Source organism: Chrysemys picta, chromosome 7 (genome assembly GCF_011386835.1).
Source record: "Chrysemys picta bellii isolate R12L10 chromosome 7, ASM1138683v2, whole genome shotgun sequence".
NCBI lineage: Eukaryota > Metazoa > Chordata > Testudines > Emydidae > Chrysemys > Chrysemys picta.
The window spans coordinates 9644842-9663108 of NC_088797.1; the positions used below are offsets into that span (position 1 = coordinate 9644842).

Consider the following 18267-nt stretch of genomic DNA (forward strand, 5'->3'; position numbering starts at 1 on the left):
ACAAAAATCCCCAATTTTCAAACAACACCTCATTGTATATATTCATTTTAATATTTTATTTTCGTTCCACTGTTTTGCAATTTAAAACCTACACATCTCTTATTTACATGTTAATATTCTGCAACTGATCTGTTTTTGGATATTTCCTCAAAGACATCAGGTTTTAAATAAAGACAATGCTTTGTTAGGAATGCACGAGGAAGAAATGGAAGATCAGTACAGCATTTGGGCTTTTTCCGTTCATCCATTTTAAACGCAAATCCCAGAATAGGTTAACTCCAGAATAATTTAATTAATCACACTGCATGAAATACTGCAGTCATTAAGCCCAGCAAAAAATGACACTGTTCTTTTCTCTCCTTGGTGTGGAATGCAATTGTGCTACCTGCAGAAACTTACAAGCATGTAATAAAATGACAGCTAGCCACAAGCAGGCTTTAAAATGTGACTTCCCCAAGAACGGACAGCCATACGTAACTGGTTTTAACATGGACTTCTATTTATTTCATCAGTGTGCATGTGTATCATGGACCCTTTCTTTGGGCACCATTCGAAACAAGATGCTTCATTGCAATGGGCCATTCTTGGTGAAGTACTTTAAATAAACAATAAGATCCCAAACTGCTCCATCAAAAAGGGGGCCTGAGAAAAGGGCTCCTTTCAGTACTTCCACATTACTTGCCATTATTATGAACAGGGCCGGCTCCAGTATTTCTGACGCCCCAAGCAAAAAAAAAAAAGCCGCGATCACAACTGCGACCGGCAGTTCGGCGGCAGGTCCTTCGCTCCTAGAGGGAGTAAGGGACCTGCCGTCCCCAAATTGCCGCAGGTGCTGCCCCTCTCCCTTGGCCGCCCCAAGTACCTGCTTGTTAAGCTGGTGCCTGGAGCCGGCCCTGATTGTGAACAATATTCTGGGTGAAATGCTGGTGCCAGTGAAATCAATGGCAAAATCCCATTTATTTCAAAGGGGCCAGGATTTCACTCTGTTTATTTGCAATTAATATTTTTTGCCTGACATTAAACACTGCCAAATGAAGCTGAGGCATGCGCCTGGCATTGGCTGCTGTCAGAAGACAGGATATTGGGCTAGATGGACCTTTGGTCTGACCCGGTAGGGCTGTTCTTATGTTCTTATAAAGACATGCCCCAAAACATCCATAGGATTCATTATTATTGTTCGTGACATGAAAGCAACCAGATAAGAGCACTCACATTAGCATGTTTCAAACATTAGTAGCTACCAATAATTGCTCTCTGATTAAAAAAAATAAACAACAGAATTTGTCCAAAACAAACTTGGAGGGGAAAAAAGATTTCTAATGTTATAGAACGGATAGCAACACAATACGCCAATAACCCACAAGAAGGGTGCAAGTGAACAATACATAAACTGTTCCTGCTTCTCTGTTTTGAATGTGAAATACAAAACGCTCAAGGAAATGTTAGCCCCCACAGGATAACACAGTGTTCTGTAGATGGGACTGCGTATACTGTCAGTTAAAGTACTGATCCAAAGAAATGAGCGTTGGAGAAGCAAATCTGCAAACACACCTCTCTTCATGCAGGTGCTTACAAGCTAGAAAGTCTCTTCTCAGAATGGAAAATATTTAACACTTCAAGGAAATGTAGGATTATATGATCCTACTGGGGGGATGGGGGTGGGGGTGAGAGGAGGAGACTAGAAAAGGCAATAAAATATATGTCCTGAGTTCCTGAAGAATCATGCAATGAAGTGAACAAATAAATGCAGCTCAAAGTATACCTGCTGTGTTAGTATTTAAATGGGTGTGGTTCATGTTTTTAAATATTACTTATACAATATAGTGTGAAAGTGAAACCAAGTCATTTTGTGGCCTGTTTAGATTTAAGTACACTGGATCGGGGTACACATATAGCGATATCCCCTTATTATCCATCTATTACACATAATAAAAGGAGTAATAATGACCATAATAGTACAACTGACAGGTCTCACCATGAAATACAATCTGCTGTATTTAATCTCAGTTTCTAAATGGACATTTTAACAGTCCAATAACTGCAAGCAAATCTGCATCAAGTTTAAGTGCCCCTCCACAGCACAAGCTCAGGAGACATTCTCTTGTGTTGGAAAGATCACGGATACTGTTTCATCATTACTGCCCAAACTACTCCATTTCAAAAGAATTAGATTCTTTTTAACTGTTTAAAAACTTAACATTTAATCTGTTTCTACTAGAAAACGGCAAAGAAAGAATCTGCAAAGGTCAATGTTCTCTGCTTAAAGAATTTGAATTGAGTGTAATTTCTTTAGGCTTCCAGCATAGGTAGCGACTAGAAATAAATACAAAAAGAGAGGAAGAGCAAAGAGAGGGGCTTTAAGGGGGTTGACAAATGACACTGTGATTCACACCCACTGCTGGGCTGCCACTAATAAGCTACAGAGGAAGCAGCCAATCTCAGCTAATTACCAGATAAAATTGTATTGTAAGGACTCTAATTAGGAGATGCTTATGGAGGTGATCTAATGATTAAACACTGCATTCGAATGACCCCACCATCAATGTGCAGTGGTGCAAGATGTCACTGGAATATTTTGTAGAAACAGTAATTTTATTTCAAGGAGGGGAGGCAGTAATATTTGTAATAATGGCTATGAGGTAAACTAATTAAAAGACAGTTCCTAAAGGAAGACTGTGGCTTTGAGCAGCTGTGGCTGTTCCAAAACAAAGTGCCAAATCTCAACAGAAGAGTTGCAGTCAAGTGGAAAATTTCTGCCTGACCTCTGCTCTTGCTATTAATTTGCAGGAAAACTAATGACACATATACATATTCCCACAAAATTGTTCTAATTGCTAATTTGCCAAAGGAGCCCAGTTTCCAAATTAAACATGACTGCAGTCTGTGAGGAAAGAAAGAACAAAAAGCTGGAACACTGTGAGCATCGTGTGTTTCACCTCGGACTGCCATTTGTCTGACTGAACCAACAAGTTAATGAAACGCCGACCTTGTCAATTGCTAGAGAAGTTTTCCTTTAAGTTTTGTTTGATGATACTCTCTCTTGCTTTTGGAGGGGCCTGGGTCTTACTGGTGATGGTGACAAAACTCTGTAATGAGGCAAAGGGAAGAATATGCGCCACCATCTACATTTTTAATGCTCAACATGCGGCTTTCATTGTTCTCTATAAAATGTAGACTTAAAAATTAATTGTGAATTAGAGCAAAATAACAAATTATGAATGGTGTTGATTTTGTTGTAATCTTAAAATATTAATATGAATTGTAAATGATTAAATCTTAATATCATCATCAATTAGGAATGAAGACGTGTCTAAGCTCGGTGCTTCTGGCTGCTAAAGATGATTATGCAGGGCAAAGATCAGGAAGGGATTGTACTGGGAGGATTTCTTTTCCTGATGGAAACTCTACAGAATTTCTATTTAAAAACAAATTGCTCTGATTACAAAAAGTTGTTCACGCCAAGATTGGATACGACAAGATTCCCACATACATTCCCATTTTTTGATGAGGTATCATTTTTGCTGCAGGGTACTGAATGATAGTGACCAAACTGGCTTTTTTAATGAGTATTGTTCTTTGCCTTTACAATTGGGCACGTAACATTCTAGGCGCTGTCCAAGCACATCGAACACACTCCCTACCCTCCAAAGGGTTAAGCCATTCAGTAATAATGTTTGTAATAAGTGAGTATTTCTCCCTGGAGTTTCTATTTTTGAAATATCTGTTTTAAAGGCCTGTAGTTTTGCAAATTCCACTACTGAAGGATTTTACAACACAGGTAGCTCACACCTCTCTAATCTAACCATCATAAATGCCATCGTTGGGTCAGTGTCCAATATGCTGCCTGGCCTTTTATTATTATGAATCTTTACTTTCAAGAACTAGTTTTTTTTCTCCCATACAAGCCAGAGAGGTAACCCCCTCCTTCAGCCCATAAAAATAGATTTCTATTAAGTGGTTCTTCCATTAAGACCTTTTGATTTCTCTCCAGGTAAACAGATTACATAACAACAGTGGCTGCAAATAAAGAATCTGAAACATTTTAAAAGAAAAAAAAATTAAGCGTCACATTGGGGCGTACCTACTGCTTTAGGGCATTGATTTTTCTGCTATTGGTGCTGCCACTCTGATCACAGCTGAAATTGATGAAATAACTGCACCGAGTTTCTGGACTTTAATCACCCTGGTGCAGAGACTGCTGAAGGTGGAGGGAAGTGGGGGTGCAAAGCACGAAGCTTTGTTAAATTCTGTGTCTTCCTGTACGATTTCAGCCTGGACAGATTACTGTATTAGATGTAGGATCTGGCAAGCAACAATCGCTTAGCAGGTGTTGTTATTGGCAGGGATACTAAGGAAACCCAAGTTGAGGAGTGGGACTTAATGAAAAACACTATATAAAAACAGCTTTTGTGTGTTGTACTTGAGAATCTCTTTTTACTGCTGCATATCATTATTTTTTAAACTATAAGTACAGCTACAGCAGCTAAAATGCTCAGTCATTACCTAAACAGTTAAAAGGCTATTTTATTGCAATACTTTGTTTTCACAGTTGCTAAAAACAGTATTTAAAAACAATTGCAACTGCTATGGTGAGAGTAAAAGAAAATATTATTAAAAAGCAATATCTAACAGTGCATTTCATTTAAAATGCCAACCGTTTCTTTAAAAATTGTATGTCAATTTCATAAAGATGGATGTACTGCCTAGTATATAGAACGTCTTGTTAGCCAGAATAAAAAGAACGCCCTTTTTTCCCCTCTTGTCTAGGTAGTAGTTCTTTTATGTTTAGTTAATACTCCAAAGCAGATCAAGCTTCTGATTTATTCTATTATGCTGACCTCCGACATGAATGAAAATGGTGACCATAACAGCAAAATGAAAATAAAAAATTCTTAGGAGTTGTTGTGGTAGTTGTTTTTTGAAACACTGAAAAAATCTCCACCTCTATACAATGCATCACAGCATATTCCCCAAGGTCAACTGAATTCATTTTGGAGTATTCAAATCTCAGCTATGGGAGTTATATTCTTTACGCAGTAAACTATGAGGTACTTCATTTTTTTTTTAAATGTTACATACTTGGGCATCTCAGTTATAAATCACAATTAGACACCTTTAAACCAGTGTATTCGTTATTACTATTACAATGGCTCTGTGTCTCCCCTCCCGCTCTTTGCCTCCAACTCTAGCTCTCTGCTCATAAGTCCTCCCAGCAGTAGGGCCCAGAATTTCGTGTATTTCTAGAAGTGGATAGCACACCCAACGAAGGCTGCTCCAGAGGGAAGTGCTTCATGTACAACTGTCTGCCTCCAGTTTGGGTCACGATTTAAGCACATGCTTAAGTCCCATTGACTTTAATATGACTGAAGTGCTTTGCTGAATTAGGACCTTAGTGATTTGCTATAGCTAAAAACAGAACAAAACATGATCATTCCACTGTCTTTTCCAAGATATAAATTATTCCAAGGTGCTAAAGCAATCTAAAGACTGACACACGTTCCTTAACATGACTAGACCTGACAAGTCGCTGTTTAACAGGGTTGGGTTGAATGCACAGAGTTGGACTATGGTCTGAACAGTCCAAAAATACTGTACTAATTGATGGGATATAGCTAAACAGGGCAAGATGACATCATTGCTTTTTGGCTGCCATTTGTGTTTCACACTGGCCATTTGATTTTAAGAGCCACACAGTATAATGGTTCACTCTTCGTTTTGCCATCTAGCTAAGAACTATTTAAAAATAAGCATTAAGAGCTTTTAAATAGGAAAAAAAAATATTTCCCATAAGCTCTCCAGGCAGTCATTAAAAAGCTGTAATTTTAAATCCCAGTTTATTGCTATATTTGGATCGGTAGCGACTCCTTTAAAATCACAGATGTACCAAAAATATATTAATCCTAACATACACCTTGCATTAGTTATGGTGGGGGAATAAAATTAATTACAGAATGTAAAAAATACTTTGCACTGCAGTAATGGTCATCAGATCTTTTTTACCAAAGTCCTACCCCACTGAGTTAAAAGGACTGGGGTCTAGCACAGTCTATGTGATGCCTGTGTATTTTTTTTCCCACAAGAAAATCACAATTTATGCAAAACACTATACTTCTACATCTTATAATTAATTTTCAAATGCTTCACCTATACATATTTTAATAATTTCTGATTTATCAGATGGTATCTATAATAAATTTTTCTATATTTCAATAAATGAAAAGAAGACAGTTTCAATCCAACAACAGAGTGTCACACAATATAGGCCTGTCAGGCACCAATTTTTACTTCTAACATGTAAGTTAAAGGATAAGGAATTTATAATGCTGCCTGTGAACGAAACCACTTTTCATACACAAATGTGATTTTTTTTTCAAAGGGTAATACAACAGTACATTTACATAAACTAATCCAAACAATCTATGTATTTGACAATGGCAAACCTCACACAGACTGCCTATTGTTGGTTTACATCTTGGAGTTCTTTATGTTGGCTTGTAACACTGCTCTAGCTGTCAAAGGTTTGACTTGGACTCTAAATAAATGGTTATAGAAGTGCTGTGCAGCGATATTGGACTTCTTTGCAAAAGAAAACCTGCTGTGTATGAATTCAAAAGCTATTAATTTTTCAGTCAAAAATATTCATGCCTATTTCTTTTAATAAAGAAACACTGTGCTGAGCAACGGAGAGATAATGTTGACTAGTGGTACAGAATTTTCAATAGAGCAGTTAAAAATAAATTTAGTGGGAGGTCCCCATCAAAGCTATAATTTTCCAGAATGTAAAACATTTTTTAATACTAATCAAGACAGCCCATTTTTCCCCATTCGTTTTTTTTTTTCTGCTGCTTTTCCCTGTTTATTGGCTGCTTAATACTAATCTGCATGGCGACACCAACTGGTACCTTTGTAGCCTACAACACAAATGAAAGCTTACTGCCTGTTGATATTGAGCGCTGATCAGTAGCTGAACAGCACTTGTCTTCTTGCGATTACTTCCCTTTAGTTTTTAATCCTTCCTTCTGAGGGGCACCGCTGCTACAAAAAGTCTCTCAACAGAATGCTTTGAGACCCCCACAGATTATTCCACTCTTAATTTTTAATCCAGTAGGATGGATAGAAACCAAACCCCCTTCTCGGTGTTCTGCTGGGTCTCTAGTCCACAACCTAGTAAAGCATGCGAATTCAGTCTAGTGCAATCTGAAGAATAGGAAGAGTTTTTCCAGGTACTTTAAGTAGTTTCCTTTTGTGATCATCCTGATCCATTGGATTAAGCAATTTTTGGAATCTCTGGAAGGGCTTATATTCACCCCCCTCAAACTTCCTCCAAAAGGCATTGCTGAAATTGTGTTGGACTCCTGCTCCTATGCTGTTGAATATTCTGCAATTTTCTTTCTAGTACCTCTCTATCTAGTACCTCTCTCTGCAGCCATTTATTTCCAACTACATGGAAACTGAGAAATTCTTCTCTAGTAAAAATGGATGTGCAAAGTGTTTAATGATTTTATGTTCTCTATCTCTGTAATGTGTTCTGTTTCAGACATTAATTTTGTCTACCAACTGCATTTTGGCAGGCTACCATATTTGCTGGGTTAATAGTCTGACTCCTTTTTATTTCTATCACCATAAATCATAAACGTATATGGGTGTGTGTTTGCTTTATTTATAGAAAAATAAAATCAGTCAAAACAGATAAACCAATACTTGGCCATTACGCTGCATCATTGCATATTGATTAAAATTGCTAGTACTAACTATAGATTGTCAACGCTCAATTAATTTTCACACAATGACTCAAAGCAAAATCAAATAAAGTCAGTGTACCTTTAAATCTTACAAATCTTAAAATCAAGAAGCAAAGCACTCTCTCCATTTTGAATAATCATGTGAAGTTATGAGGAAAATTTTTTAGCATTATGCTGATATGAAAAAACAACAACTGAAGTGCAATTTGCTTCAGGGAACAAGGTGCTAGATTTGCCTTTTACAGGTACCACCAGTTGGCTTTGACTATTGGACTATCTTTACTTGTAAGACCAAACATTTTATAAAGTGCAGCCTGTAAAGTTTATCCCTTTCACAAGCTATTTCTGAGAGCAAGTTGGATAAATAGGGTTTTCATGGACTGTAAGTACTTTAATAACTGACACTGGGTGATACTGCTTTTGTTTATTATCAGCAAAACGTACATGCAACTAGAGTCTACACTATCTGAGCCTAGGATAGGATCACACTAAAAAGTGAAAGAAATATCCTAACTATAATAGAATTTTACCTTGAGCACTAAAACCACTCTGGTCCAAATGCTCCTTTTGGTCACATGCAAATTCAACTTACCTAGAGGGGATTTACATGCATATACATAAGGGTAGTAAAAGGTCCAAAGTGACATTTAAAGTTAAGACTAGTTTTAAACCCCTTGAAGAAAAAAGATTGTGGGAAAATTGGGTTTATGTGGCTGTGAATATTCGAAGCCGACCAACTAGCGATGCAATTTTTGTCTCTTCATTTTGACAGTCTTTTAAAGTAGGCCACACTTTGTATTATGCTCTGAGGTGGGAAACAGGAAAAGAGGTTGTTGTGAGGCTTTGTTCTGTTTCTGCACAGAACAGTACTTACAGGCTGAGGGGTGGCTTTTGGTTCAGTTGACTTCACATGCAGGTGTGTCATCATAGCTTGCAGGCGCTCTTTGTCTTTTGCAAGCTGAAGAAAAAAAATGCTCTGTTACTTCGATGAATAAAATCCAGAATTCTGCTTATTCCTGATTAAACAGCTGGCACCACAGACATGACAAACAGTTTTATTGCTTAGTAGTTTGGAAATTTTATATGGTCTTTTCCGAAGTCGAACTAACTCGTGGTGCTGGGTGTCACTATGTTCCAAAGCAAAACGCATTAGCCCTTGAGTGAGGAGCGCTAGACCTGCTGGCACCAAGGGGGTCACCGCAGCCCTGACAGCTAAAAGACAATAGTGAATCATGTTTATTAACCAATCCTATTCACGCTCAGTAGGCAAAGCAAAAAGCAAATTATACATTAACACTCATATTCAAATATTTTCTTGCCTTAACATAACTCTCCCCCACCCCCCGCAAAAAAACAAAAACAAAAAACAGAATATAGCTTTTATGTCACATACTGCTCATGTGGTGCGTAGAGCAAGCAAAGAGGCAGGAGTGGTGAAACCACATGAGGCAGCTTCAGAGAATTAGAACAGGCAGCTTTAGAAAGCACTGTGCTTATTTAAAGAATAGCAAACATTTCCTAAAATCAGAGTGACTTACTACTCTCTTATAACAATAATATATAGCTCTTATAGAGCACATTTCATCAGTAAGGTCTCCAAGTGCTTAGCCAAGGAGGTCAGTATCAATAGCCCCATTTTACAGATGAGGAAACTGAGGCACAGGGAGGGGACGTGACTTGCCCAAGGTTACCCACCAGACCAGTGGCAGAGCTAGGACAAGAACCCAGGGCTCCTGAGTCCCAGTCCAGAATTGTATCCACCAGGCCATACTGCTTCTGGAAGGTAAAAACTGGAGCAAGGGCAGTATTAACTCAGAGCAGAAATTTAAAATGGCATCCCCTTAGCACATCTTTAACCAACAGACTAGGAAAGTGTAACCATATTAGGAACTATTTTAATAGTGTTCTGTCCCTTAGTATCAACTGAATACTGCTCAAACCAAAAGAAATCCAGAGCACATAATGCTTTAGGAATGCTTCTTTTGCTCTTTGTGATTCAATTATGACACCATTTGTGAGCACTGGGGAAAACAGTTCTATTCTGCACGTCATGTGTAAACATGTGCCCCCCTGCCCCAATGATATGCTTCAGTCGTCTCAGTTTTCTTCAAATTTTCTACTGAAATCTCCACGCGAGTCACAGTTTGGTTGCTTGGACTCTCACGTTATACTGCCTTGATGAAGTTTTTTCTTTGTATACAAGCTGGTTTGTGAATACATTTAGAATGCAATGATCAGACTGTAAGCTTGCTGTTTTGGGGGACCTCAAAAGCTCTTTTTATGTGTAAAAAGTTTCTTTTCCAACTATACAGAATAAAAAAGGTAACATATACTGACACTAAGAATAGAAATAATACAAGTAAAAGGGGCTGTAATTACTACACATGCCCAATAAACGGATTCCTATTTTCTTCAATGGCATTTAGATCAGGCCCATGAAATAGAGAGTTTTCTCACATATTCATTATTATCAAGGCTGAGTTTTGCTCTAGAAAATCCAAATTCCTGGTGCCAAGAGGAGAAAGCTAATCACATTCCAGGGAAAGTTTCATAAACCTGCCCTCCTTATCAGAGTCATCTGTTTAGAGTAGTAAAACTGGGTTAAATGAATGTAAAAGAAACCTCAGTCATAAATCCCCATTCACTACATTACAGTAAGGGAGTGTCAATCTGCCCAAGGGGAGGGATTTCTAACTGTGCCAAAATGTCTTGGTGGCTTGAAACTTGGCATATAAGGTTTCAAAGAGGAATTAAAGGGAGAAAAATCAATGTAACCGTCTGGTTTTGCGCCTTTAGAACACAAAGGTCACTGGGATTTTCATGTTACCTTTTTTGCGGGGGGTTGAAAAGCATTGGGTAGCTCAGAGGATTGGCGTTGATATATGGAATCTTACAACACTGGGTCAGCAGTACAAATCTGATCGTTGATAGGTTGTAGGCAAACACTGTTACCTTCTGAAGGAGGTTCTCCAGCCTAAGTGGCGAGGCTTGAGTTTCAGTTCAGGTCACAGCGGACAAGAGCCCATATTGAAAAACAACCTTCACTAATGACACCCTTTCCAGCAGTCAGGCCTTAACATGGAAATTCAATATCCCAGAGACCCCGGGCCTATGTTCAATTACCCTGCCACATCTGAGGGCTTGTGACGGGAGAAAACTTTTGTCTAGAAGTCCTCCCTCGCTGGGAGAGCCAATGAAGGAAAGGGAGAACGACAAGGCTGGAAGGAGATGCAAAGAGACTCCTATGTCTATAGCAGATCCCTCAAGATCTAGCGGCCAAATCCCCTGGATGTTCCAAAGAGAGAAAGGGAACCAACCTCATACTCCTGATGGAGTGATCTAGTGGAAAATCCTCCCCTGAGGTCTTCCTGTGGTCTTTACAGAGGAAGTGGGGGTCTGACCCATCATATACATTAAATGTATATCAAATCAAATCAAACCAATGAATGCTTTTAGTCTCAGTAAAGGGTGACTGTGCGGTTTTCCATTCTCAATCATTTTATTTGTTGAATAGCTGGGCATGTGAGTTGCTTGCAGTTTAGTCTGCACACTAATCTTCACTCGATGGACTAAACATTGCAGAAGATCATTATTTTAGAAACAAAATAAAATAAATACTCTCATCAAAATCAAGACCTGAAAACTGTCTGCGTGTGTCACGGCAGTGAAAGCAAAGAATAGGCAGTTTTCTAACATCCAGCTCAAGGGGAAAACCCAAACTAGTTTCTTTCTGCATCCCATTGTCCCCACGGCACAGTACGTTTCATTCTGAACTGGAAAGGTCCTTATTTTTATTGTTCTCCGTCACCATCTTAGCATTCTTTTAATGCAGTATTTGGTGGATGAATTCTGTTAAAGATCCTCTTGACATTTCAGGCAGACACATACTAATATTTTGTCATAGTCTGAGAATTTGAATGCTCCTCCAGTTAGGCAGGAGTTTAAATGATGAAAAATAGAAGTCTCTCACTTTCAAAGCAGCAAATGGAAGTGAAAACTCCCAAGAATTTCTTTAAACTGCTTTCCATTAGGTCAGGAAGCAGGAGGATACAAGACCATAACTCCATTAGTACCACCCCACCATTCAGTAAGATCATTCAAAAGAAGTCATGAGGGCTTGTTAGGCCACTGATGTGAGGAAGCTCTCATCAGTGAGGCACTGACTAGGGCTCCAAAGGTCTGGAAATGGGGACTATTAGTGGTTTTTGCAGGAAAATGCACTTGATTACTAACAGCATTCTTTGGGAAAGAATTGTTATGCACAGAAAATAAACTGATTAGCATTACTCTTAAATGGGCCCTATTCTGACTTTTCAAAGCTACTTATAAGCATTGTTTGCTTCCCTGATGATGTCCTGTGACAGGAGATGAATACATTAGCTCCGTCAAACTGTGCAAAGGTCATCTGAAATGCCCTGCTGTACACATTCGCCTCTTGACTGAAGGTGCATGTAAATGCATATTCCAAATGTGTATGGGGTAAGATCCACTCCCCTGACTTCAGCACTAAACCGGATTACTCTGATAGATGAAGGTGGGGAGAAGGACCCTCAGAACCCAGGGGTACAGGTCAACTCCCAAAATATTGCCTCCTCTGCCCCAACACTCACTCTTTCCCCCTATATCCTTCTCATTGTTCCTTTCTGTAATGCTATGCAATCATTTAGACTTCAGGGGATCATCTGGCACTTCTCTGCACTGTGGCAAGACTGAGGGTATGTCTTCACTAGCAACGTTAAAGCCCTTAACGTGGCTGTGTAGACCCAGTGCTGTAAAAAAACCCACCCCCACAAGGGGAATAGCTCCCAACACTGGTGCCCTGTCTACACTGCCACTTTACAGCACTGAAACTTGCAGCACTCAGGGGTGTGAGAAAGTTGCAGCGCTGTACAGTGGCAGTGTAGACAAGGCCTGAGTTCAATAGCTCCAAACCATCCCTAATAGGTAAGTGTCCAATCTAGCTGAGTATCTGCAAGGGCAGTGGCTTCACAAAGTTCCCTTGCCCACTTAATCTTCTAATTCTGAAGTACTAGCTAGTATTTCTATTAAATTTTATAAGGTGCCGCTCACCGTGGTGCCCAAGTGCTGCTTAATCTAAAGCTTCTCCTGCCAATTATTATTGCAAACACATACATAGTGCTGTAAGTTTATACAGCACCTTATAAACCTAGATAAAAAAAACCCACACACCACCCTGGCTGTGAAGTGGTTAAAATAGAAGACAAACACACGCAAAGACAGGACACTGGGCACTTCAGGAGAGGGAGGGTGGAAAGAGGACACTCTGCTGATAACGATAGGGACACTGTACTAGACATAGAGGCCAGCCCAGGAGAAAGTGCCATGAGCATGGGAAATGGGAGATGAAGAGGAAGACTAGGTGTACAGGATGGGGTAGTAACGGGGAGAACAGAGGGTCCTGAAAATAAGGACAAGGATTTTAGACAATAAACCATTGGGTAGGATTGGGAGATTGGGGAGAACGGAACTCAGAGGAACTATGCATCCAGATCAGCAGGAAAGGAAGACAACTTTAGCAGCAGCGTTTTGGACACCCTGAAGATGAGGGGAAGGGAAGCCAGTCACCAGTTTATACTAATCAATACAAGATTGTTATGTCCCTGTCACTACCAAGGATTATGGTTTCCTGTGTTCTTTATAACATCCCTTTACATCCTTGAAAACAGGCCAAAGTAGCCTTTTCTCTGCATTGACAGTGGCCAGTTATCTTCATGTTTCCCTCTTATATGCTATTTTTCAAACCTATCATCATTTTTCTTGCTCTCCTCCAAACTCTTCTAATCTAATCTGGTGCCCAAAAATGAATGCACTACTTCAGCTGAGGCCTAGCTAAACAGAATGGCATGTAGCTTGCTTGTATTTATACCTTAATCTCTTATTCTTCCTTCATTCCCAGCCACTCATTTCTCTCTCTGCAGTTCCCCTAATGAATGGTGATCATGTCAACACGGTTTCAATCATGTAAAAATACCGGAAGACTATGTTGCTTGTGGTATTTCAAGTATGTTTGTGATGGAGATACTGTGAGACCAAAGATTCATGATATTTCTGTCCAAATACAAATCTGACTTGATGTTAGTTTCCATGAACATTAGTCAAAAAAGCAAGAACCCTCACTTTCTTTAAGCTGCACTGGATATCTCTGTATGTGTATGTTGACAGAATACTATACATAAGATTAACAATAGTAAGAGAGAAATCGAGAGAGAAAATCAAATTTGGATCTATTGCACTCAAACCAAATATAATACTTAGCCTTAAAGCTCAGTTACAAAATTAATTCTAAGAAAAATAATTTAAAAGAGCTATTCCTGATGAGATAGTCAAGACATTTAATGGATGCAGTCAGAGAAGTACAAAATCACAATTCACATTCTCAAGACGCTTCAATGAAGGGGCAGTGGATGACACCAGAAGGTAGGGTACTACTTAGTGCTCCTCTTGTTCAGGCTGTTTCAGGGCGAGCAAGCAGACTGATGATGACAGGAGTGTGAGGCAAGTGTCAGAAGAGCTGAGCACGTGGTCAGCTAATTTGGATCCCACCCCCCCGTCAGAAACAAGAAACAATATTATCATGACGATACAGTGATACTTCCTCTCCCTACCAGGAGCCACATCTGGAGCGTGAAAGAGAGAAGGGACACATCACGTAGATATACCCACCACCTGTGCAAGAGGGACTCTGAGGATATTCTGCATCAAATGGCATCTCAGAGAGCCACAAACCAAAGGTGGCATCACGCCTTGGTATCATATGGATAAGTTTCCATTAAAAGCATGAGGAAGTTGCAATATGATTATGCGACATCATCTCCCCTAGATTCAGCCACTGCAACACACTAGGTCAAATTCTACCCTCTCTCCAGTAAGGTAGTATGGGATATAAGACAGGGCAGAATTTGGCTCATCCAAGGATCACAAACCCTCATCATTTTGTGTCACTCTACAAGCCCATTTCTTGGCAAAGTTGAAATCTAGCACTTTGAGTACCAATGGGGTAAACTGGTTTGGTAACGGGACACCATGCCTTCCCTGTCTAGGTCACAGAACTCAAATCCATACATGGCAGTACTGACTGAGTATTGTTACTGCTTCATAGTCGTTTGATAGCCATGTAAAACATGATCTTAGTCGGATTGTCCAAATTCTAGTGGGCTCGGTGACTACATTGCAAATGGTACTGTTGGGCCAGCCCTCTATTCCGTCAAGGCTTTTTACAGAATAGGCCAAACCTAGATTAACTAGTTGCTGGAGGAATGCCCCAATTACTCTGTGTAAGGGAATCATTTGGAGCAAAGAGTCACTGTAGCAGCTCGTATGACAGCACCCTCCTCCTGACTGGATTTTCTTTTAAGTCTCAAACCACTGATACTCCTACTCTTTATAGCTTTGACCCAATATGTTTTGCATAAACGACTAGTACTTCTCTCTCTAATCCAATCATTGATGGTAATACAACTCACTATTTGAGGAATAGATTTAGGCTATGCCCATGAATATTGTCTTTGCTACACTAAAATCTAAGGGTCGTTTCTCTTCTGGTATTCATTTCACTCTACTTTCAAGATGCAAGCGCAAATGCCTGATCCACAAGACCCTAATGCATCATATCTATTGCTTATGGGTCTATCACAGAACAATGAACTTTTAGCTAAGATCAAGCGTAATCTCATTTAAATATGGGAGATATATCCTATCAGGGACTATATCCTGCCCTTTCAGAGAATGGACTCTGAGCTAAGAGGTCTTTTCCAACACTATCATACCTCGGCTCATCATTCACTCATTATGATCAGTGCTCCTGTAACTAAAAAAGAAGTGCCAGAATGCACTTCCAGTAAGTGACCGTACTGGAAGGACACCATTTCGGCTCCCAAAAAGAGTGCCAGAGCAGTGGTCTTGAGCATTTCAGCACGACTCAAGCCCTGACTATGATTAGTATTATGTAACACCGATTAATCTACCACAATAGTGTCACATGATTATAAAGCACTAGCAATCAAAAACCACCTATACCTTGTTCAACTCTTTATGTAGGGCTTCATCTGACTGTCCCTAGGCGATACAAACTCCTGTTGACCACAGGACTGCAGGACTGAGCTGTTGTATTTATTTAGATGGAATAAATGGGTGTTAACATAACCCAGTCATTCATCTAAATTAATACAACAGAGCCTATAATGTTTTTCAGACTACAACCCAATCTAGGTTTACCTACAGCATGACTGTTATTGCCCGTTGGTGAAAGATCATCTTATATCTCAGTCCACCAGTAAGACTGTAGATTTTTTTTTTTTTTTTAATACCCAGGAAACTTGTTAAAATAACAAACCATTTCTCACAGCAATTTCTGCAAGACTCTGCTATTTTACGACTAGTAGTTTGATTTTTATAAAACTTATATTAAAATAGTTTATATTGCTTCAGCTAATAGTGGAAACTGTCTTGACTGCAGTGTTACTGAAAGTAAAATTTAGGAATATCTATGAAAGAAAAAAGCTAATTTGTAAGATAAGACGATAAAAGGGATTTTTTTTTAAAAAAATGGTTATCTTGAAAAGTAACAACAAAAAAGTTTAAGTGTGTTTTTGCTGATTTTTCTCTACAACTATTTGAAGCTATAAATGACTTAACTCAGTAAAATTCCAAATGTAATTATCTTCTGTACTTAGCCCAAGGCTGTCCATATATCTCTACATTGCTGTCTTGCATACAAAATAGGTTTTTCAATGGCTGGTAACTATATAATGTACAACATTGTTTTAATTTCCCCTCCTTTGCTAACCTCTTGACTACACACAGACACACAGTCAAAGTCGTCCAGTAGAGCAGTGAGGCACAGGGAGATATAAAGAACTCAAAAGCATTTTAAAAGGCAGTTACATAAATGGGTTAGACCTCTGCAATTGCACATTTTAATAAGCTCAAATTTTACCCCCTTTTTTTGCACTTAAACTCATTTGCCACAAATGGCAACAAGTAAAAAAAAATAGAGAGACAGTATTATTAGTATATGAGAGACCACCAACAAACCAGTTCAGGCGGTGTTTTGAAACAAACATTGATCATTTCTTCCATGCCAGCAACTCTAAACCATGGGGAAGGTTTTCCATTCCCCGCTATTTCTCCCTGTCCCCTTCCCTCCCCAATTTGAGAATAAAATGCATTACACACATACTGATGGAGTCCCAATCAGTGAGCCTGCTTAAGCTTCCTATTTCTTTTCAAATTACGGTTTAGAAAAGAGGAAATGAAGCAGCAGTTTCTCTGACAGTTTTTAAAACTACTACAAGTAGGTTTTGAAAGCGTGTTTTCAATCATAGTGGGTAAAGCAGAACTCATTTTATTGCTGTCGCGAATTGGATGTGATCAGTACTGAGGTAATATTAAAATAAATTTCATTTTACCTGTAGCTCTAACTGCTGAACAACCTGCATTTGTACTCTACATTGGGCTGTACTTCTATCATCCAGCGCATGCTCATTGTTGAGATGTCTGTAACAATACACAGAAAATCATTAAGTGAAATGGATAAACAAAAAGGAAAAAGTAGTTACCAGGATGAATAAGCAATCGGAGTATTATCCAGCAGGTCTTCATCAATACCTCTGTTTTTTCCCTTCTCCTGCTTTGACTACTGCTTGTTACCATCACTCATTATATTTTAACACATATTTTCAGTAGAAGGTTATTTCAGATCTAAGAGAAACTCTGCTGAACAGCTGTTTTTCACCACTTAGGTAAATGCAAATAAGACTAAGAAATTATGGTAAAAATAATTTTATATTACTTGACTACAAAATGCTGGATATATCTAAATGGGTACATGCAATACATGAATTAAATCTCAAAGAATCTTCATGTTTTATGTGGATTAGAAATAAATAATATGATTGTGCAAAGAATGGAAAAATTAACACACAAAATTTGGTGTATAAACATGTGCAAAATATGTACCAATAAAAGAGAGAGTGAGATACATATAGTTACTGTAAAACAAACTGTATTCTTGAGCTATCAGGTACTAGAACAATTCCTGAAATATGGCACTGCTAGAGTTAAAGGTTTGCCACAATGTGTGTTCTGAAAACCATTTCTTATGCAAATGTTTTATAAATCAGCTACTAAACTAAGATTATTCTGAGGCCCAGGCTAAAACCGGGTATATGTTTTTTTGGACATTTTGTTTTTGTATTTCTGTGAATACAACAAACAACCACATGCTTCTTTTCCCCACTCCACCCAATCCCTCTCCTTTACTCCAATAGCTTAAAAAAATTGCCTTGCTTTCAAAAATATCTGGCACATGATGAGATAAATTCATCTCTGCTTTAACTGCACTGCCTTCAATGAGTTACATCAGAGAAGAATTTGGCCCACTTAACCTTTGATATGGCCTAACCACTTATGAGAAATTGTATAAAATTTTGATTTATAAAGTGACGTCTACTCTTGTACAGTACCAATTAACAAGGATTATTTTTTAAATAACAAAACATAGTGC

The 18267-nt window shown here is 38.7% G+C and overlaps 1 protein-coding gene across 50 annotated transcripts in view; it reads right to left on the bottom strand.

The window, feature by feature from the left end:
* FOXP1 (forkhead box P1) overlaps positions 1 to 18267 on the bottom strand; it is a 505685-nt gene that overhangs the window by 23279 nt on the left and 464139 nt on the right. For all 50 annotated transcript variants that reach the window (XR_010589012.1, XM_065550763.1, XM_065550750.1 and 47 more), the window contains 2 exons: positions 17171 to 17258; positions 8617 to 8700 (listed from right to left, as the gene is read on the bottom strand). Coding sequence is in view for 49 of the 50 variants with exons in the window: in XM_065550763.1 (XP_065406835.1) it covers positions 8617 to 8700; positions 17171 to 17258 (172 nt within the window). In the remaining variant the exon portion in view is untranslated. The remainder of the gene's footprint in view (positions 1 to 8616; positions 8701 to 17170; positions 17259 to 18267) is intronic.